General features: G+C 53.2%; 2 protein-coding genes across 2 annotated transcripts in view; both read right to left on the bottom strand.

The window, feature by feature from the left end:
- COL7A1 (collagen type VII alpha 1 chain) overlaps positions 1-2,834 on the bottom strand; it is a 36,872-nt gene extending 34,038 nt beyond the window's left edge. The window contains exon 1 of the mRNA XM_075053472.1: positions 2,716-2,834. Coding sequence (XP_074909573.1) covers positions 2,716-2,834 — 119 coding nt within the window. The remainder of the gene's footprint in view (positions 1-2,715) is intronic.
- Positions 2,835-12,147: 9,313 nt separating this feature from the next.
- Positions 12,148-22,436, bottom strand: UQCRC1 (ubiquinol-cytochrome c reductase core protein 1). The gene is made up of 13 exons (XM_075052793.1): positions 22,315-22,436; positions 21,712-21,846; positions 21,134-21,220; positions 20,003-20,132; positions 19,018-19,216; positions 18,317-18,396; positions 18,065-18,180; positions 17,511-17,654; positions 15,558-15,718; positions 14,455-14,540; positions 13,866-13,954; positions 13,234-13,309; positions 12,148-12,365 (listed from the first exon to the last, which is right to left on the bottom strand). Exons 1-13 carry the CDS (start codon positions 22,384-22,386, stop codon positions 12,301-12,303), a joined length of 1,440 nt encoding a protein of 479 aa, XP_074908894.1. The 5' UTR covers positions 22,387-22,436; the 3' UTR covers positions 12,148-12,300.
- Between the last annotated feature and the right edge of the window lie 20 nt (positions 22,437-22,456).

Here is a 22,456-nt window from a genome sequence, read left to right on the forward strand (position 1 = left end):
TCACGAGAAGCCCCAAAACATCTCCCCAGATCCCACTGGCCCTGGTCCCTGCAGGGCACTGCCCTGGGCTGCAGGCACAGGGGGAGCACCAGCTCCGAGCCCCGCAGGGGTTCACATCACCCCCAGGGACAGGAGCCCCCCGGTTTGAGAGTGGGCACGCGGGAAGTACTGGGGCTGAGCCTCTCCCCGCCCTGCGCTTGCCAGGCAGGCGGTCTCGCCACTGCCTTAGTGGGAAATGAGGAAAATTTGTTTTCTTCAGCCCCAGGTGAGGTTTCAGCTCTGCATTAGGCGGCAGGAAAGATGAGTCACGTGGCATGGCGAGACGTGGCACGGTGAGACGCGGCACGGTGAGACATGTGCGGGGCTGCAGAGCCAGCTGCGGCTGCGGTGCCGTGGGTCCTGTGCCCCATCCTCTGCCCACCCTCTCCACATCCTGCAGCCACTGCCTTCGGGGCTGAGCTGGCACAGGCTGGTATTCAGCACAACCCTTACAAGATTTTAGTTTCCTGACCCTACGGCACTCCGGCAGCGCTCCCTGCTCCAGCACGGTGTGGGCATCCCCAGTTGGCAGGGATGCACGGGGCAGCGCCGGGGCTGCTGGAAGGGAGCTGCTCCCTCTCCACGCCCTCTTAAATTTGGGGGCTTTCAGGCAGAGGGGAGCAGCGGGGGGCTGGCGCCAAGGCGGGTGAGGGGAGGAGGAGCTGGCCGGTGCCGGAGCAGGAACCTCGCCTGCCGCGGGGGCCAGTTGGGACACGCTCCAGGAATGTCTCCCAGCACCAGCCACCACCAGCTCCCTGCCGTGGCACCCAGCTGCCTGTCCCCGGCATCCTGGGAAAGGGGCCCGTGGACACCCACCCCTGTCACCAGCCAGCTTGGGAAGAGCACTGGAGGGCCAGCATTATGTTCACAGTGTGGCCTCAGGGACCCTCATGCTACCCTGTGGGTCTCCTCAGCAAGCTCAGGGGCCAAAAAATGGGCCGGGGTGGGGAACTGGTCACCCCTTACCTCCTGCTGACCTGCCCCGAGGGGTTTGGGGTGGCAGGCAGCCGTGCCAGCCCTCCAGACCGCACTTCACGAGGGGTAGAGACAGCAGACCGCCAGCTCCTCTGTGCCAGAGGGGACATCTTGCAGCACCCCCCGTTCTGCTGCTGCCCAAAGACACATCCCTGTAGGAAAAGGAAGCAAAGTATCACATCAGGATAAAGCCATGAACGGCGAGCTGCCCTCTCTGCCCAGTGGCTCTGGGAATGCCCAAAGCGAGGGAGATGCTCCCAGCTGCAGGGACCACAGTGGGTGCAGGGGCAGCAGGGAGGATCTGGTGGGTGAAGGACGATGGAGGCAAGCGGTCCCGCTGCAGCCGGGCTTGGGGTCGGGCTGAGCCCACTGTGCCCCCATGCCAGGGCTCCCCGAGGGGCAGGCACATGCCCCATCTCCCCCCGTCGCTCCTGCAGAGGGATGGGAAGTTTTTCCTGCCCGTAAACTGTTGTGTCTGGAGGCTGCTGCTGGCGCGGCCACACACCAGCATCTCACAAAGCTGCGCTGGACTGCAGCCAGGCCCTGCCGTCCACGCAGACAGGGCTCAGGGAGGGAACAGTGACACTGCGGGGATGTGACCACCCCCCGCCTTCCTTGGCTGAGTCAGGCAGGAGAAGGCAGCCCTGGTCAGCCTGACCGCGGAGGCTGGGCTGGCTCTCGGGGACGGTGAGGGATGGGAAAGCCAGGCACTATCAGGGCTCTGCCGAGGGCCGGCAGCGCTTTGCAACGGCACGGGGCCAGCATGCCAGAAAGGGAGCGTTACGGTGGAGACGACGGCAGCGGGACGAGGAGCCAGTGGCACTGCGTGGGGCTCGAGAGTCCCTAGTTAACGAGCTACCTTCACCAGCTGCATCCTGTGGCTGGGCTTTGGGTGATGCTAGGGACGCCCAGAGAGGCTGCACGGTGGCTGGGGTGGGAGTCAGGGACCCAGGGGGAGGCAGGGGACAGCAGGTTGCAGGCAGGGGCTGATGTGCCCCTGGAGGTGACGTGCCCCACGCTGCATGTGACCACCCACGCAGCCTGGCTCATCCCGCAGGAATCCAGCTTCTCAACGGATTGAGCTGCTCCCCTTCGCTCCTGGCCTCACGGCCCCCACTAGACTCCATAAAATAAGCTTGGCTCGGGCTTGAGGGTGGGGATGCGGGAGAGGGTGGAAATGCAGGGACCGGGTACAGCAAAGCTCCCCCAGCACCTCCGCGTGGGGCCAGTGCTGCTTTTCCCCGTGCTTACAGCCCTGTTGGGGTGCACATGCCCTAGAGATGCTGCAGCCAGCCCAGCACACACCGCTACGGAAGGGAAACTCCTGCCTCTTCACAGGGGCAGACAAATCGCCTGCCTCGGGCATGGCGGATTAAGGCACTCCCCGTCCAGCCCCAGCTGCAGGGTGTGCAGAAAGCAGCCGCAGCACCCAGGGCACAGCCTGGCTCCGGGGTGCAAGAAGTGGGACCCAGGGACCCATCGCAGCGTGAGAGCAGGAGCTGGCGGAGCAGAGGGAGCAGTTTCCCCTCGGATGCCTGCAGGAAGGAGAAGATGAAGGGAAGCCGAGGGAGAGCCGCCAGCCCGCAGCGTGCGCGCTCAGGGCATGTGCAGGCTGGGCCCGTGGTGCGCAGAGCGTGACTCGACACGCCGGGCGGCTGAGGCAGCCCGTGCCCGCCTGCACCCACTGGTGCCTGCACCCACCGGTGCCGCCCAGCCCGCCTGCCCAGCTCCGTGCTGCCTCGGGGGTCCCCGGGGACCAGCATCGTCGGCAGCGCAGCACCTTGGGCCAGGCGGCGGGATGCAGGGGTGAAAGGTGGCATTCCTGCAGCTGTCCCCTGGGAGAGCGGTTTGGGGCAAGGCCAGGTCACTGGTGCTTCCCTGCAGCACCGGGGGAGGCGAGGAGATCGTCTTACCCGCAAACACCACGGTGCCACTTCTCTGGCTGCCTGGAGCCCTCACCAGCATCCCTCCGGGAAATTGTGCAGGAAAATGGGGCAGCTCAGCCCCCACTGGGTGCTGGGGGGGCTGTCACCGGGGCAGGGGCTACTCCTGGCCTCACATGGTGCCTGCCACTTTGCCCTAAATGTGGCTCCCAGAGGCAGGCCAGGAGGGGTACCGCGGCTTCAGGGGACTGGAGGGGCACGCAGGAGCCTGGCACTGCTCCTGGGGACCTCACAGGAATACTCACCAGCGCCGCAGGCAGGATGGTACCACCGGTCCCTGCCTCACATCAGACCGACCCAGGGAGCAGCTGAGCAGGAGCATCTGCAGGGGCGCAGGACACAGAGCCCAGCCCTGCACAGCCGGGGCACTTGCCAGCGGCACGGCAGCCCTTGCCACAAGCAGGGGCAAGCTGCCCACCGGTGCCCAAACCCCACAGCACCTCCACGCCCTATCAGAGGGGGACGAGCACCGCAAAGCCACGGCTGCCCCATCCCTCCTCCTCCAGCCCCGGAGCTGGGAGCAGCCGGTGCAGGGGGAGACGGGCAAGGCACCACCACCTTCCCTGTGCACGGGAGCTGCTCTGCTGCCTGATGCCGAGCTTGTCTCCTTCCCAGGGCTGGGAATTGCCAGCTGCCCGGCTCCCAGCATGGCACCCAGGGCCACAAGGCCCGCTATGGGCTAACCCAGCCATGGGAGTCCCCACAGACCCTTGAGACCTGCGAGGGGAGACCCTGCAAGCGCAGGCAGCAGCGTGGCAGGAGGTGCCGGCGGGAGCAGCGCAGCGGCGGGGGCACACAGCAACCGCTCGCCGGGTGGGGAGGAGGAATGGCAGGCGGGCAGCGTGCAGGCCTGGGAAGCTGGAGCCGTTCCCGGGATGCTGCCAGCTGCGCTGCAAGAAGCTGCTCCTCGGCGGGGATTCACGCAGCTTGATGGGGCTGGGAGTATTTGTTCCTCCCTCCAATGGCAACAGCAGATGCCTCCTCGGCTGCAGTGGCTCGGGGCAGCTGTATTCCCAGGGGAGGAGTGTTGCCAAGCGGAATAGCCGTGAGTCCAAGGAGCTGGCCCTTGGGGGCCCCTAGCCCAGCCCCGAAGGACGGGAGCGAGGACACGCTGGACCACTGTCCTAGGACCCTGCTGATGTACCAGGGCTCGCTGTAGACAGTCATTGCTTTCTCAAGAGATGGAAATAACGAGTCACTAACGGCTTGTGCGCAAGCCCTCCTGCTGCTGAGCTGCAGGCAGAGGCACAGCCAGCCCTGGCAGAACAGCATACCGGCCTGCGCTCACAAGTGACCATCGAGAGGGACCCGCTCTGGAGCTGCATCAGGAGGAGTTTGCTAAGCTCAGCTCTCCAAACCCAGCTCTCCCGCAGCCCTGCCGCCAGGGTGTCCTGGTTTTGGCTGGGATAGAGTTAATTGTCTTCCTAGTAGCTGGTACAGTGCTATGTTTTAGGTTCAGTATGAGAAGAATGTTGATAACGCTGATGTTTTCAGTTGTTGCTAAGTAGTGTTTATATACTAAGTCGAGGATTTTTCAGCTTCTCATGCCCAGCCAGCAAGAAGGCTGGAGGGGCACAAGAAGTTGGGAGGGACACAGCCAGGACAGCTGACCCAAACTAGCCAAAGGGGTATTCCATACCGTGTGACATCACACCTAGTATGTAAACTGGGGGAAGTTGTCCTGGAGGGAATTGCTGCTCAGGAACTAACTGGGCATGGGTCAGCAGGTGGTGAGCAATTGCATTGTGCATCACTTCTATATGCCAATCTTTTTATTATTGTCATTTTCTTCTTGTTATTATTATCATTGTTAGCTTCTTCCTTCCTGTTCTATTAAACTGTTCTTATCTCAACCCACAAGTTTTACCTTTTTTCTTTCCGATTCTCTACCCCATCCCACTGGGTGGGGGGGAGCGAGTGAGCGAGTGGCTGGGGTTAAACCACAACACAGGGAAAGGCTGCCCCTTTCTCGCTCCCCTTTCAGCTGATGCTGCTCTCACTTACCCACTTTTGCATCTGGGATGTGGTTCTGGCGGCTGGGAGGACAGGGTGGTTGCTCAATGCTTCCTCTCTGCCTCTCTTCAAGTGTTTCACAATCTGCACCAACACCCCCTAAAAACTACCTGCGGCTCCATATAAATTTCTGGCAGGGCTCATGAAAGAGCCCCCGTCCCGCTCTTCACGGGGCTTGGCCGCTCCTTGCGCAAGGGGCCCCCGACGGAGCCGTGGGGAGCATCGCCCACAGCTCGAGGGCTGGTGGGAGACGTGTGGGGCGGCACTGCAGCCCAGCAGGCAGCCGCTGGCACGTGCTCCGCCGGGGAGGGCACGGCACAGCTTGCACCGAGGCGCGGCAGGGGCCCCTGCCTGGGACAAGCAGGGGCATGGAAGGGGGTACGTACTGCTGGAGAGCCAGGGCCATGCTGCAGCCTCCAGGGAAGGGGCTTCTGCGAGTCGTGGGTGCTGGTAGAGGCACGTGGATCGCACAAGCTCCTTTGCCTGCAGGACGCCATCGTGCCTTCCCCTACCAGCAGTATGCCAGCTGACAACGCTGGATCCCCAGCAACTGCAGGACACTGCCCTGAATGTTTTATGCAGCAGCCGTGGTCCACGGGAAGGACGATAAATATTTGGTCATCAGTCTCTGCTGGGGTGGTGAGGAAGCTGCAGGGGGGGCCGGGAGCACCCCTACCTGTGGGGCGGCAGCCAGGGTTGCAGGGGGGACTGTGCTCTGGAGGGATTTGTGCACTTCACGAGACCAGACTTGTCCTCACGGCTCTCCCGAGCGAGGCTGTGCCATTGCTCCTTCAGCTCTTTGGCTGGGTGCCCAACTCCAGAAGAAAAGAATAAAAAGGACGAAACACCCGCCCTGCCCCGTCGGGTGAATCGCTGTCTGTCACCATGGGAACTCCTCCCTCCCCAGACCCCCCCCAGGATGACTTCATATCTCCATCGAGCAGGAGGGCTGCGTCACCGGGATGGCACAGGGCGGACGGACATGTACGTCTCACGCAAGGACCTCTGCAGCTGCAGATGCAGGGCAGGAGGCCGCAGAGCTCCAGGGTGAAGGCTGAGCAGCCCAGGTGAGGGTCCCACACAGGATGGGGGTACAGTCCGCACCCACACAGTGCATCCCCAGAGGAATGACTGGGGGCTCTCAGAGCTCCTGCTCCTTGCAGAAAACACATCTTCAGCACCTCTGCACCCCTTCTTGTTGCCATCAAGGAGGAAGGAGCGCAGGATCCCGTCTCTGGCCACCCCCCACCTTTCTGGAGTCACCAGCCTGGAACCACGAGGACCTCATCCCTCTCCGTCCTCCTCAGCAAACCCAGGGCAAGGTCACCTGTGAGTCACCGCTGCGCGTGCGAGGCAGAAACAGGAGATACTTGTGTTCCCATGTCGCAGGGGCTCCTGCCAAGTGCTGCACATCTGGAACAGCTGTAAACAAAGCAGGGGAAGCCGGAGAGCCACAGCAGAGAGCAGCCGGGGGCAGTGGGGACCTCCAGCCTTGCAACAGCCAGGCTGGGGGAAGGGGTGGAAATAAATGCAGAACTGCCACGTAGAGCCCAGACGCCCGAGGCTCAAGCACACTCACCCGCCACCTCTTCCTGGAAGCCCCTCGGCATGCCTGGGCATCCTCCGAGCCAGGTGAGCAGAGGCAGGAACTTGCCACAGACACACTGCCTGCTGCTGGGCTCTGCCTACTGCTCCGGTTCCTAGAGCCACTGCTCATCAAGCCTCCTGCAAGAGGCCCCAGCCCCACTCGCCATGTCCATGGGCAATTATCACTTCACAGATCCCTACCTGGAAATCACACCCTCCAAGTTTCATCAATAGCACCAAGTCTTTTTCTTGATTGCTATGAGCGCTACTCAAGAGCAACATGGTCTCAATGGAGAGGTCATGGTTTTGGCATATATGAATCTGTGCAATGCTAAACTGCACCCAGAGAAGCTCAGAATGCAGTTTTCTAAAGCTAAATCTCAAAGCATCACAACTTTAATTCCCTAGATGAAGCATTCAAATAAGCAAGAAAAATCACCCTCCAAAGAGTCAACTCCCTCTTCCCTAAATATAACAAATAAGAGATAAGCAGCATGTTCCTTTTTCAACTTTAACCAAGTGCCTACTCTGAATAAAAGTTACACACAAAGTAGAAAATAGTGCATGGTACTGGGCTGTTTTACAAAATGCTTTGCACATCTGAGTCGTCGTATGCCAAGGGCAGTACACATGGAGCAGCTTTATTCTGCGTATTGCACCGAGTGTCAGTACTCACATTCACAGCAGGGCAACACAGCATCCAGAAAAGCTAAATGCTTGCCGTCACACTGCAGGCTCTTGGTGAAACTAGGAAGAGCACTCAGATATTCAAGCTCCCGTTTCAGTATCTTAATTACATGATTAGCCTCGCTCAAATCAGGTCATGTGGCATTCGATCCAGCTTCCTTTGCCATCCTCATGCTGTCTGTGCTATGCAGTTTTCACGCCAAGGCAGCATATGGAGCCTTAAACAATCCCAGAGAATGGTGGAGGCTCAGTGATGGATGGTGGGACACCAAGCAGCAGCAGTGTCTCCAGAGCACCTAGTGGGTGATACAGCACAGGTACTACTTCCATCGACACCTCTTCGTACAAAAAAAAAAAAAAAAAAAAAAAAAAAAAAAATATCCCTCCTGCTCTCACAGACCAGGGCTGGGACCTCCCCAGGCTGCCAGCCCCAGCAGCCTAGTGCTGGGCCAGCAGCTCCATTTTCCACGCCTGGACAGATGAGGAACCTGGGCAGATCATCCTCTAGGCACCACACTTCTAGTAGCTTTTCTGGACATGCAGAGCAATGGGCTCAATGCACAGCAAAGCTGAACCTCAGCCTGACAGCCCCACTAAAAACCTCAGAGCCCTGAGAAAAGAAAATGTGTAAGGGGAAAGACCTGGAAAGAAGACTTGCATGGAAAAGTGAGAACCACTGATTCTCTTTGGATGGCGTGTGGGATAAAGCAGCTTTTAATGAGGGTGTTCGGGGCTCAGACTCACCCCCTTCCAGGCATGCCATTGAAGAAAGAGCTGAGACAAAGACAACAAGTCCTGCTGCCATGCCCAGCTCAGCTTTGTGTCTCATTGCAGCCCAGGATGGCTGTAGCTGGCAGTCAGGCCTGGATGGGCCCTTTGTCCATTGCTTTTCCACGCAATGAATACACTAAAGCTTTAGATGAGCCGCTTCCTTTTCCAAATAGGAAATGGGATTTCTGGATATGCATATGGATACCACTGCTCACCTTCCTCTCTCCTGGTGTACAAAGTCCTGGCAGTGCACCGAAGGGCAAGGTGAAGTGCAGGAGGCCTAGGCAGGGCAAGCCTGTAAGTCTGCCAAATATCAGGGTACCACCCTCATCCTAGCAATCCTGCAATGCTGCTGGGTGACACTTCATCACAGGGAGAACTCAGCCCTCCTCCGAGCAAACCACACTATATAGGGGCTGGCCAGGGGAAAAGATCCCTGCTCACGGCCATGCCGATGCCTCGGTCAATCCCTGCATCAGAGGGACCAAGCAGTAGGAGGCTGCAGCAACATGAGACGCCAGCAGAGCTGCACTCCTGCCCCGTCTTCTAAACCTCGCTCGCCTATTGCTCCCACTGTCATTTTTCACCAGCCTCAGCACAAGAGCGGGTTGAGAAGCAGGCTCGGAGGGCTGTGGACTCTCCTCCCAAAAGCTCTCTGGCACCGAAGAGCGGCACAGCTCCAAGCCTCTCATTTCTGTGAAAGCCTCTCTGCAGCTCCCTGCTTCCCTGAGGACAGGCTTGGCTCAGCACCTATGATTAGTATCAACTGTACTTTCCAGGGCGGGTAATTAGTTCAGGTGAGGCAACTACTGACAATTGGCTGCTGTGGCCCCTCTCTTGGCAAGCGCCCGAATCCCAAACAAGCAGCTCACATATCAAAGGGGCTGCCTGCTCCACAAGCAGATCCACCCTGTACATCTGCCCCAGCCCCGCAGCCCCACGCTGGGCGTACCGACAGCCTTTCCTCCTAGAGACCAGGGAAACCTGGAGTGCTCAGCACAGGTCTCTAGCAAGCGCTCCCCGTTTTCACTGCTAGATTTCACGTACTTGGAATATCTCTGTGTGGTAGGAAAATGTCACTGAAGCACTGTGCAGGTGGCGTTGCAGAGCCTCACATAGGGTGCATACAATGATGCACAGTATCCTCCTTTCCAAATCCTCCTCTCTTCCAGCCAAAAGACAGACTGCCAAGGTGTCAGGGAGGGAAAGTAATTGCCTACATGTAGGTGGAGGGCACGAGCTTCAAAGAGGGAACTTTACTGGGAGATGATAAGACAGCACCGTGCAGAAGGGGAGGGAGCAAAGGTCAATTTATACACCAGACTAAATTTATCAGCGCGGTCTAATGGGATCCCAAGTAACCTTCCAAGTGAAGTAGCAAAATAAAACACTTAAGCCATTGAAAACTAGACTGGTCAAAGAGCCCCGCTGAACAATCCTGCATTGTCCAGGGAGCCAGGAAACAGATTTATTAGGTCACCCAGGCCATCTCCAGTTTCAGTGAAATTGCCCTGTTCTAGGGATGGTTCCAACTCCCTCCTCTGGCACTGCCACTGTCCTTCACTGGGCAGCGGAAACCGCAGGCAGGGGAGGGTAGAGGTCCAGCAAAGGATCTCACTTTTTCAAGGTTCAGGAAAAGCACTGAGGTAGGATGCTTCCGTTATGCCAGACATTTCCCAGTTTGGATTCCCTTGGACTAAGGCTGCTCCGGTGGAGGAACAGAAACACACAACTACAGCTCAAACAGCAGAAGACCTGCCAATGAGATTAGAGATTCGTAATTCCCAGCACCGAGGGATTCAGCTGCCAAATGCTTGACGACTCTCTACCAATTCCAAGTTACGCTTCCCAAGCCCCTCTCTAAGGCTCAGAGTATGAGTATCTTTGCCAAACAATAATGCTCTCAACTCCTGAATGGGTATCCTCTCCCCACCTTTTAGATCCCCAGTCTGGCTGCCTGTTGTTTACCAAGGAAAAATGATAACACAAACCTCTCAATCCTTAGAGCTGGTGAGACGCCTGTTTCTGGAAGCACAGACTGCCACAGCACCCAAACATGACAGGCACTACAAGGCAGAGTGCCATTGGAACCGCAGCCAGAAGATGCCAACATCTTGGGCATGGCTCAGCCTCAACTCCTAGCTGCTAGCAGGCACCCAACAGCACTCTGCATCCAATGCCAGTCACCAGGGCACGGTTTCTAATCCAGATCAGCCCAGATACTCAGATTTCTACATGGATAAAAGCATCTACAAAATACCTTCTAACGCTGCATAAGCCAGCCACCCTTGCAGAGCTGCAGCAAGGAGGGAACGGGTGTTAGTCTTTGCTGAAGTGCTGGGACCATGCTGCTTAGCACAGCCAGCCTGCTGCTTTTGCAGGGAAACAGAGCAATTTAGAATGCAGTAGTTGCAGAGGGGTTTGAATCTGTTCCTAGTACAAAGTAGTGCAGGAGGGCCTGGGGAATTACTCAAGGAAAACTACCATTCCAAAACGGATACCTCCAGAGAAGAAAACTTGTAGGAAATGCTAACGCAAGGATGTACATTTCCTTTTCCTTGTATTTCTCACCAACTGCAAAACGCCCTGGAAGCTCACCTGGGGGGGAAATATATAGCAATGGAAGACAAAAGAGTATTACAGTCTGATTGCAGTCACAAAACCAAGACAGAATCGTTTACTGGTTCCACAAGGCTTGAGGCATAAGTGAGCTTGTTTAGTTTTTCAGCCCTCAGTGCACTTGTAACGAGCCAGAGCTTGCGACGATAGTTAAACCCAAATTGCACCAAGAACATTTAACAGTTTCAAACTTGCCTAGTATACGCAATGAGTTCAGACACACTGACTCTCTCATCAAGAATCCAGATTCAGCACAAATGATTTAGTACACTGGATTAGTCTCAAGTGTAATGACTAACTCCTAGAAACTTTTACACTATTTTTAAATCCCACTTGTCAGGGCAGCACCTGGAAATTAAACGAGAATCCCAGGGAGACTTATCCCAAAGACAAAAATTAAACAGGAGTACCTTGCCGCTTCAAGGGTAGCTGTGACAGGCTAGTGCCACCTGGTGGGAAGCTTTTCTCCATCCCCCTTGCTCAGTTGCATCCTTTCTGTTCCATGTTCCAGCTTCCCAGAGGCAAGACAAGGGAGCAACAACCAGAACACCAGAAAAAGTGAAAAGGGCTGGGTAGCTCTTTCAACTGTTCAGACCTAGAGATTATCTTCCAGGTATAGGCCAGGTCACCCTATACTTCAGTCAGCAGCTTCTCAGTTATTGCATAGCTGAGACTGACTGGATAGATGGAGGCTCATCTGCAAGAGGAATGTGTAGACCAACACCAACATACTCAACAACAATCCTTGGTCATTATTGAGCTGGTTTACAGATAACCGGGAAGCTTGAGATGAGAAGTAACATATCCCCATACAGGCTCTGGAAAGATGTTTGTCTAGCAACAGCTCCATCCCCCCACATCATCCAAACTCTGCTAGAGACAACACCTCAATTGTACTGAAGCAGCATCAGGCAAGGCCAGGCTGATCATCTTCACCAGCTTCAATACTTGGTGGGAACTGAGCCAACCAGTTTTGTCTACAACTGATTAGGGAGAGCGGGGTTGCACAAACTGCCCCTACCGCAGAAATGGTCACTCCAACAAGAGGGTCACAAACAGCCAGGCCACAAACACTAACACCACACCCCAGGGACAGGAAGAGGACCAACTTTCCATAGATACATTTTGATCTCCTTGACGAGCAGGAGAGCACAGAGGATCCCTCAGACAAGGGCTCTTTGATTTTAGGTTTGCACAAACAGCACTGCTACTGCCCAAGTTTGACCATGCTGCTGCCTGCACAGAAGGGCACAGTGGAAATAGCTAGAGCTACCCTGGCAGCCTTGTACCAGTGGAAAAACTTCCTTCAATCAGCCTAAAGACAAGACCTCTGAACTAGGACACTGCCAGCTCAGGACAGAGGAGGCAGGGCTGCAGACAGACAAGATTCTAGCATAAGCCCTGACAAATCAAGACTGATTGGTCCAGTATCTCAGCAGTTTGGCAAGATTAACAATGTCTACATACACAACCCAGCAAGACATGGTCGACTCCCAGCAGAACTAACTCCATATAGGATATATTATTTTTATTTTTATACATTTAATGCCGAGAAAACAGCCACTTTGATAAGACTCGTCTTGCCCATGGTGCACATGACATTCAGAGCCAGAGGGAACCTGTCACAGTCCACAGCTTCATTATTTCCAACCTGCAGGGACACATCCTAGAAACGGATCCAGTACATGGCACTGCGGATACGGTTGTAATCCAAGAGCTGTTCAATGGGACCTGAGTGAACAGAACAGGAGTTAGTCATCGGAGATGTAGTTAAAGTTCCTGTGCAGTTTCCCATGGTCTTAAAGCAGATGGTGGCAGAGCAGACTGTGCTCACAATCCAGGGCAGCTATGGACAAACCCAGGCAACTACAGCTCAAACCTGCATCAGGAAAACCAGCAGATACCACCTCCTGACAGAGAAATTGTTACTTTTTTCCTCAGAGTAAGCTGTCTCCTCACACTGCTTTGCAATGCTCAGTACAGCTCCACATACAGGTATGAAATACAGGGAGCCACCAAGTCACAGAGACTTTGGCTAGTTCATTCCAACTTCCTGTTCAAAACCCATCTCCTTTTTCCAAGCTTTGAAGGCCAGAGGAAACAGCTGCATGGAGGAGGGGAATCCACAACATACAGGAAGGAGGCAGCAGAGCGGAGCTGAGCTGCTCAGGCAGGTTTTCCGAGAGGAATTTGTCCTTGGCCAGACAGACATGCCAGAGCAGCACAAGAGAATCAGGTCCCTTCACTTCCCTTACATAAACCACCATGACCTCAGGGTAAGGACACCTGGCAGATGCTGCTGGGCCCACACCCAGCTATGGGACTCCCAAACTTAGTCATGGCTCCACAGCAAGCAGAGAGGTGGGAGTCCAGCCAGCAGCTCACTGCTACTGTGTCTCCATCACCTGCAGGTTTGATCTCCTGGTAAATATGCCTTGGCACATCTGATGTGCAGAGGTAGGAGGATACCAGCAAAGAACCAGAGTGGTTAGGAGGCCAGAATTGACACATGACAACTGCCTGCAGCTCACTTCCACTCAGCTCTTGACCCCTTCCTGTTTTTTGAGCTACCATGTACCAATTGCCACGTACTACTTACCAACTGCTGCAATTGCCGGGCATTTGTCATAAATGTATTTACTGCAGACCTCTCTCACCATTCTTGCATCAACGGCCTAATAAATATCAAAAAAGCAATTAACAACCCTTCTAGCAGACATGCACTTCTCAAAGATGGAAGCTACTGTTGCCATTACTTATCAACACCATTAAACAGACAGTCAGACCCTTGGGGGCCATCTGCACCAACTGTCCAGCTCCTGTCTGCGAGGATGGCTCATGTTCTACATGGCACATTCTTCTGAGGGTACAGAAAACACGGCAGTCCACAATCTGAAGCCTTCCAAGGGATACAGTGGCTGCAGAATTACACAAACTAGATGCTGGCCACCTCTACGGAAACTGTTTAAGGAATTTCAAGTTGTGCTGCTTAACGCAGGCATATGCCCTCTTTCTGGGATGAACTGAATCCAGCCACAGGGACACAGGATACACCTAGTCCATGCCAGAGATTTGGACATATTTATATCAGTGTCAGTGAGCTAACCACCTGGACTCCAGGCAGCCTGACTAAGGGATAAGTAAGCCTCATGTTACTGCAGCAAACTAAGGCCAGAAAACGCTGACACCAACCATGCTCAGGTACCCCAACCAAAACAAACGGATACCTACAGCAATCCTGGCATCCCACTCCTCCAGAGGGATACGGCGTCCATAGTTTAAGAGATGGCTTCCAATATTCTCACACACTGGTGTAGTACCTAGATGTTGAAGGTATCGCATGGTCAGCATAGCAGAAAGCCTTCCAGAATTGCACAGCCTGATCATCAGTCAAAGCAGATAGAAGAAACTCTCGCTGTTAAACTGGCTTCTAATGAAGTACCAGTCGTAGTTACCACTCTAAGCAGCTCCGGCAGGAGTTAAGCAATACAAAGATTGCTTCGCTAGGTCTCCAAAGTGCTACAGCCAAGGCGGACCAGTTTGAGGGTCTCAATTCTAACTTCACCAGGCAGCACGTTATTCACTCTCAGCAACAGAAAAACTAGAAGTTTACAGAGTCAGAGCTAGCCTGGAGCACAGCAGGCTGGGGTCAGCTGCTTTGACAACATGGCAGGAAGAACACAGAGCAGGGGAAAGAAAGTTTTGCCCAGTGCCTGCCAGCAGTACTGCAATGTCTAGCAGAGCTCCTGCTCCCCAGGAGAGACATAAGTGGTAACCCTCTGAAAGCTGCACAGTGGTCAATCCATAAACCAGAACATACCATCCAGTTGAGCCACCATGGCATTTCGGAGATAGTTCTTGGCTCTCTTCACCTCTGACTCTGTGGTACTAGTGCACAGACGCATCCTGGAAAGGAGATGGAAAGACCACTGAAGTTCTTAAAGACATTTGTCTGCTCAGACAGAAAGTGAATTCCTCCCTTTCCCAACCCTCTGCAGAAATAAGCTATTATCAACATCACTTGTCTTGCAGGCTTGAGATTCATTCTTGATCACACAGAGCAGCTAAGAACTGGGGAGCACTGAACAGCAGGAGGTAAGAGCTCAAGCTTACAGGCGGGGGATATCAGCCAGCAGGTTACACACTGAGTTACGCTCACAAAGGTCTAAGCAGCCCTGGTGCTGGCTCTAGCTTGCCCAGCAGGCACAGCGGCAAGAGGTTTGCAGTACGCTATCACAAGAGAAGGCAGGCATGTCAGCTATTCCCACACGTGGCAAGCTGCTATGGAAACTGATGCTGAAAGAACAAGACAGTTCCACAGAGTCTGTTTGGACTCCAGCTGCTAAATCCCTTCCTCCCCTGCCAACTGCAACGTCTCTGGGGCAAGGACTAACTCCATCTGCTCCACACACAGCACAGCTTAGCTCTGAATCTCAGAGGTAGCTTCGAACCATTACTGAGATATACATATATACAGTAAGATGGACAGACAGAAGGCCCCAAACACGGGCATGACTCCAGCAGCGGGGCATTTATCAGCCACAACGCAACAGTCTGAAAGGCAGAAACTCTGCCTGCTTTGCTCAGGCTTAACAAGACAATGGAGATACATCTCTTGGGCACCCGGGAAAGCCTTGTCTCTAAGGAATGGTCTCACTTGTATATAAAAAACCAAAGCCTCAGTGCTAATACTCAGAAGCATGAATGAAAGACCTGAAGAGCCCCAAGGGATTAAAATAGCTCCTCAAAGGCCACATCCTAAGACATTTACAGAAACCACTTATAAGATCACTTAACCAGAATGCGAGTTAACAAGAAGTTCATAAAGAGACCCAGCTCTCTGAAGACCTCATACACTCCGCCGACCAGCTCAGTCTCCCACAAGAGGGTCAGATCTTAAACTGCTGCCAAAGTTGTACTTACCACTCCCCCTGAGCACAATACAGCATATCATCTACAGACAGAGGATCGGAAACAAAATGGAAACCGAAGAGGCCAGTATCAGAGTAAGAAGTGTTGAACGTCTGGAAACTGTGGCAGAGATTATGCTCCACAGCAAGTGTAGCCAGCCTGCTGGACTGATTCTGTAAATAAGGAGATACCATCAGCCATTTCAGTCTTGCAGCTTCCTCACAGCTCAAATTCTTTCCAATTGAGCTGTTTTCACAAAGACCACAGACAAGACAGAGTGGAACACTTCGCTGAAGGAGAGCTTAATTTAGACCCTTCATGTGGTCAACAGATGAGATTCACTGCTGGAAAAGCCACAGACAATGGCCTAAGAGCCCATCCAGCAAAACCATTTCCTTTCCCAGCCACAGATGAGGAGCTGGTATGCATACCACCATAGCAGTGGGAGAAAATGGGAAGTGTAAGGTCTCCCATTAGCAGGGGTTAGCACAGTTATGCAGGCCAGACAGATTCCAGACAAGAATGGATGCAATACTGGGGTTTTAAACAAGTTCCACTTGCTTTGCAGTTGTAAGGCAAGCTTGCATCATGAGACTACAGACTACCCTGTCCTGCTTCCATCACCACCCCCACCGAGTGGTTATTTTGTGCGGGTAGGAATAAGCTCTTGATAATTCATCAGCTAAACCTCTTCCAAACTCAGCAGAGAAGGCTCAGTTCATCTCCCAGCATCACCTCTCAAGAACTGTCTGGATTAGCCTCGATTACACTTCTATCCTACTTTCCAGACTCCTAACCACTTCATAGTTAGAAGCTAACCACAACAGCCTCCCATAAAGCACATTCGCCCAGAGTCTTGTATTAGGTTTGCATGGCAAGGTTTTGGTAGCAGGGGAGCTACAGGGTTGGCTTCTGTGAGAAGCTGCTAGAAGCTTCCCCCATGTCCGATAGAGCCAGTGCCAGCTGGCTCCAAGATGGACCCACCAGTGGCCAAGGCCAAGTCCATCAGCAACAACGGTAGCGCCTCTGGGATAACATGTTTAAGAAGGGGGGGGAAAAAACCCAACAACCTGCGCAGCAGCAACTGCAGCTGGAGAGAGTGAGAATATGTGAGAGAAACAACTCTGCAGACACCAAGGTCAATGAAGAAGGAGGGGGAGGAGGTGCTCCAGGCACCGGAGCAGAGATTCCCCTGCAGCCCATGGTGAGGCAGGCTGTCCCCCTGCAGCCCATGGAGGTCCACAGTGGAGCAGATATCCACCTGCAGCCCGTGGAGGACCCCACACCAGAGCAGGTGGATGCCTGAAGGAGGCTGTGACCCCATGGGAAGCCCATGCTGGAGCAATTTGCTGGCAGGACTTGTGACCCTGTGGAAGGGACCCACACTGGAGCAGGCCATGAGGAACTGTAGCCTGTGGGAAGGGCTCATGTTGGAGAAGTTCATAGAGGACTGTCTCCTGTGGGAGGGACCCCACGAGGGAGCAGGGGAAGAGTGTGAGGAGTCCTCCCACTGCAGAGGAAGGAGCAGCAGAGACAACGTGTGATGATCTGACTGCAACTCCCATTCCCTGTCCCCCTGTGCCACTGGGGTGGGGAGGAAGTAGAGAAAATCAGGAGTAAAGCCAAGCCCAGGAAGAAGGGAGGGGTGGAGGGAAGGTGTTCTAAGATTTGGTTTTATTTCTCCTTATCCTACTCTGATTTGATTGGTAATAAATGAAACTAATATCCCCAAGTTGAGTCTGTTTTGCCCATGATGGTAATTGGTGAGTGATCTCTCCCTGTCCTTATCTCAACCCATGAGCCTTTCGTTATATTTTCTCTCTCCTGTCCAGCTGAGGAGGGGGAGTGATAGAGCAGCTTTGGTGGGCACCTGGCATCCAACCAGGGTCAATCCACCATGGATCTCCATAACACTTCGTATTAAAAGGCTCCAGGCACTCCCTATCACACTCACAAGCCTCTTACCTTACCACCTCCAAAAGTGCGGTCATAGCGTCCAATGACAGCATTAGCCACATTGAGGACAACGTTGTCTGGATCAGCCCATCCTGGCCCCTCCACGGCAAGAGCAATATGGGCAACAGGCAGAGCATCATCTCTGGCACGGATCTAGAAAATCATCAAGGAGCAGGGAAGAACTGCATGAACACTGTGGCTTTGTCTGCAGCCTGTTGCAACGCCAGCCTGACAAACTGGGGAACTTGATACTATCCCAGTGAAATGAAATAGTCTCAGGCACTACTGAGCACAAACCAGCTGCTCCAATATGAGTTTTGCAGCACATGATGTGAGCAACAGTCTCACATTCCTAACAGATTTGGGTTCTATCTAAAACCCAAGACGTTGTGGCAAGAAGCCCCAAGAACAGAACATGGGGGCACTACCAAGATGCTGCATCATCAGCTTCTCCGAGATATACAAACAGATTTTTCCTCTCAGAAGCAGCTATAATTGGTTTCACATTAATTCAACAGTTTGGCAACAGCTGCTTGTTTTGTTTGGGACCAAAACAACTTTACCTCACTCCCTGTGAAGCGACAGCGCGGGAGCATCGGCACAGCATCCTCTTTGTATGTAAAAGGCACTCCACTGAAGTGTTGCCTAGCTGCATCTACCAGCTCTTTGTGGGAAATACCTGGCAGTAGAAGACAGAAAGATTTGCAGTCTTAAACAGCTTAATTTAACAAAATCATTAGAGGTTTGTGACAGGGGTTTGATCACCAGCTTGAAAACACTGAGGCTTCCCAGAATGACAAGGATCTAGAACTTACCTCCAGCAGCTGCCAGGACCATACGAGGTGCCTTGAAGTGAGCATCAACATATGAAGCTAGATCTGCTCGAGTCAGATGCCTAGAAAGAACAAAGAGACCCAGTGTATCAGCATCTCTGAGTTAGAGGGCTGAGAGGTTTAGGAGAAGCAAGTTCACAATGCAGAGACAGCAGTGATGTTGTTGATTCTCTTAGTTACGGGTTAATAATAATTTTTAGAAGCAAGACTGTACTGTCTGCATTTTCCCTGTGTTCTAATGCCAGAACACAGAGAACGGAAACCAGTGGCCAAGAAGGAGAGTTAAGGACACACTTCAATACAGACTAGAGAGTACTGACCTTGGGCACTGAGCTACCAGTACCCCAACAGGTATGTATGCTGAAGGCCACTGCTTTAACAAGCACCTCTAGCTCTTAGTTTATCTAACGGTGTCAAACTGACAAGTATGGGAGGAGGTTCAACCTGGCCCTACCAACCTCATGTCTTGCATGAGGGGGATTCTAAAGAATGTGTGCAGCATTACGCTTTCACCAGCCCCCACGGGAAAAACACAGTCAAGACACAACAAGAAGCCCAGGGGCACAGATCACTTCTGTGTACAGACTGGTTTCCTCATGCAGTCACCACTACTGAGAAGCAGCAGTCATGCAACCCAAGGACTGAACCCACGGGCTGTGTACCGCATCCAGCCTATTACTCACTTGATGTTCTCTGTGGTCCCCTCAACAGTGCGGGCCAGAGCAGTCCCCTGGAAAGCAGTGGCATGAAGGTAATCAAAGGTAACATCCGTCATGTTGCTGTCGATTTCTTTCAGCTCCTGAAGGATGACACCACGTTCCTTCTCGATCTGAGACTCTTCCAGTGCACAGTTCTGCACAATGTCAGCAAGAAGCTCTACAACTGCAACACATTTCCTATGTTAGCAATCCTGCTGCCTGACTGCTACCCAGTGCTGCTGAAAGGAGAAAAGACACACAGGCAGCAGGGGCACTGCAAGAGGAGTGAGCAACAAACCACGCTGGGGAGGGGATGCAACCCAGAGATGAGTACTACCTATTCCCACAGCATCAAGGAGGGACAAACAACACTGTTTTAGCATGAAGTCTCCAAGTCAGCTTGCCAAGCGTCACTGCCAGCAGAAAACAGGTAACAACTGCAGAAGGTGAAGCATGTCAGAAGCAAGGTACTGTTGCAGATACACATCAAATCCTTACAGAGATTGTGACCTCTACAGCGTAGGCCCACATCTACAGTAGGGCCCATAGCTCTGACTCAAATCACCGCCTCTGGACAAAACCGACCTGAAGAGGAGTCTGGACATGGTACAAGAGCACAAGCAACACCTGCAAGAGCTGCACTGAGGACTCCTGACACAGTAGCTGTCGCTGACCTCAGTTTCTCAGCTCAATAAAACAACCACAGACTACTGAACACCCCCTCTCCCTCCTGGCAATATAGTGCAGCCTGACAGAACAAGAGCTTTGCAAAACTGATTTTATGAACACATGAACTTGCAGCCTTGATGCACCATGTCATGGCAGCACTCTCTTCAACTACCTCCAATTTATGGCTCAGCTATGACTTCATTCCCTGATCTGTTGTTAGAAAGGATGCTGGTAGGAGAGAAACACAAGGACAAGTGCTTGCTTAACCTCCAAATCAGACTTTGCCCGCTGGCCATCCCACCTTTAGGCATGTCCTTGGACAAGGCTTTTATGTAATAGGCAGTCTGCTCACGCGAGGTGTACCCGTTCAGGTGAGCACCCATACTCTCCACCTCCTTTTCAAAGGCAGCACCAGGACGCTTCTTTGTGCCCTAAAAAAACCCAGATAAACACAATTATGAAGTGAACAGATTTCCCTCTCGGGCAGAACTAAAGGAATGAAAAGAACATTAAAAACCTAAAACGGAAAAACCGGTCACATGATTCATAAAAGCCAAGAGCAAGTGCAGAAAGAAGGAGATTTAAAACGTGGCTTATTTACCTAGCTAAAGGATGGCTGAGGTGTACTTTGAAAGACCAATAAAAACCCAGCAGGGAAGACCTATGCTAAGAGACAACAGTAGCTGAAGATCACATTCGTGGAAATAAACCAAGAACAAGCCTAAATCAAAAATAAGCAGGTTTCCAGCTATCCAACCAGCAATATTCGGAAGCCAGAATGGGAGCAGAAACCTACTTCTAATACAGAGCTCATCTCTTAAGGAGCAAGCCAGATGCTGCAGTTGCACCTATGATGGCACAGGCTGGACTCGAGTCAGCAAGTCCCAGGCTTAGATGCTTTCTGCCCTAGAGCTGTTCAGCAGACACTTACATTATTAGGAAGTAAGAGCTGTAGCCTCTAAACTCTGCTGGTCCACTAAGAAAACCAAAGAAAAATAGATGGCTACAGGAAATGCTGCTTTGAGCTCTGCCTGCTAACCTGAAGAAATATGGTTCATAATGTAGTCCTGCATGTGCGCTACACAATGGCTGGGACAGTCAGTGATTGAAACCACAGCATCACAGACTCAGTCTTGCTTGTTACTTACAACTTTTTTTCCTTTAAGAGGGGAAATACCAACTAGTAAATAAGAGTTGCCTTAATTCATGCATGCTTGCAAGTTGCCGCGTATTCAACCAAAGAGCACCATATAGCCTAGGTACTTTTTAAAGTTTATTTTTACATGAAGTGCAAAGTCTCTGGAACTCAGATGACCCAATTTACGCTCTCTTTTAACGACTACAGCCTCCGAAGCAAGAGCGCAATCTATAAGTGGAATACTTAGAACAGCTCTCCATGCAGTCCTGTGCCAGACGTAGCACAACCCCTTACCTTAAAGGCCAGATGTTCCAGGAAGTAACCGGCCCCACTGTTCTTCTCGTTTTCATGGCGGCTCCCCACCCCGATCCACACACCCACCTAACGGCAAAAGCACCATATTAGAATGACAATACACATATTAGAAAAGAAAACAAAGAGCATGTTCAAGCCTCATGCCACAAATATAACAGCAGGAGCAAGAAGTTTGCTCCACAGACATTGCACTAGTAGCATCAAAATAAGAACAAGCACCAGGAACTGTTTCCTGTACACATTTTGGCTTTTTTTCTAGCAGCTTCACAAAAGCTTTGCTAGTTTTGCTAGATATATAACTACTACTGATCACTTACTGCTTACACAAAAACTGTAAGGCTGAGAAAACTTGTAGAGCGTGAAAGCTTGACTACAGACTTATACAAAGCCAGGCTAGGCCTTCTATTGCTACATTAATCCCACCAGTTAACAAACAGAAGTGGTAGGGTCTCTGTCAAAAGCTTCAGTTAAAATGGGGGTTTGTCACTTTTAGAGGACCAGCTACAGAGTAGGCAAGGCTGCCTTTCAAGTAAACCCTTAACCCATCTTAAACTTACCGTACACGTTGGCTGATTGGACTCCTCCGAAGCTACTCGAAGACCATTGTCTAGAGTGGTGACTTGGGTCTCAGGGATATTATGGAGTGTCTGGGCATAGGTGGCAGCACCTCGGTTCCTTGTCAACAAAGCTGCCTATAAAAAATAAAGGCTATGATCACCACTAACCAGCAACTCCCCTCTGCAGGGCAGACCTCCAGAATGCAGACCGCTGGGCACACAGCTGGCCGAAGCTAGGCCAGAGAAGCTCTTTCACGTTTATATTGAGGAGTTCCCGCTGCACACCGTTCGTTAACCGGAGAACTGGAAACCCTCCGCAGCGCCAGAGGTTTCGAGCTGGTCGAAAACCCCAGGGAAGAGTCCCACGAACCGGTACCGGGGCGGAGGAGGAGGGCGAACAGCAAGCCCCCGGCAAGCCCCGCAAGCAGGGGGGTTTCCATGGCGACCGCCGCCCGCCCCGCCCCGGCCGCCGCGTCCCTGTGACCTTCCCGGCCGACCGGCAGGCTAGGCCCGGCAGCCCCACTGCACCGCTCCCCTTGCCGGCCTCCCCCCGGCCCACCTCGCCGCTTCCCCCGCCGCCGCCGCCGGCCGCGGTGAACTCACGGAAGGGCGAGGACCCCACAGCAAAGCCCGCCCGGCCGCGCACCCCGCCCGGCACACAGAGGAAGCCGCCATCTTGTCCCTGCCGCCGCCGACCGAGCGGGCTGCAGCGCGCCTGCGCAGGAAGGAGGGGGCCTTGTGGGCG

This window comes from Buteo buteo, chromosome 21 (genome assembly GCF_964188355.1).
Source record: "Buteo buteo chromosome 21, bButBut1.hap1.1, whole genome shotgun sequence".
In the NCBI taxonomy this organism is placed as follows: Eukaryota; Metazoa; Chordata; class Aves; order Accipitriformes; family Accipitridae; genus Buteo; species Buteo buteo.

Bases quoted from the DNA above. Each gene is read 5' to 3' on its own strand.
- UQCRC1 (XM_075052793.1), bottom strand. From the start codon at position 22,386: ATGGCGGCTTCCTCTGTGTGCCGGGCGGGGTGCGCGGCCGGGCGGGCT. The intron at 18,397-19,017 runs GTGAGTAATAGG...TGTTCTTTCTAG, and splicing joins GGGACCACAGAGAACATCAA to GCATCTGACTCGAGCAGATC. The intron at 13,310-13,865 runs GTAGGTATCCGT...GATATTTATTAG, and splicing joins AGTGGGATGCCAGGATTGCT to GCCGTTGATGCAAGAATGGT.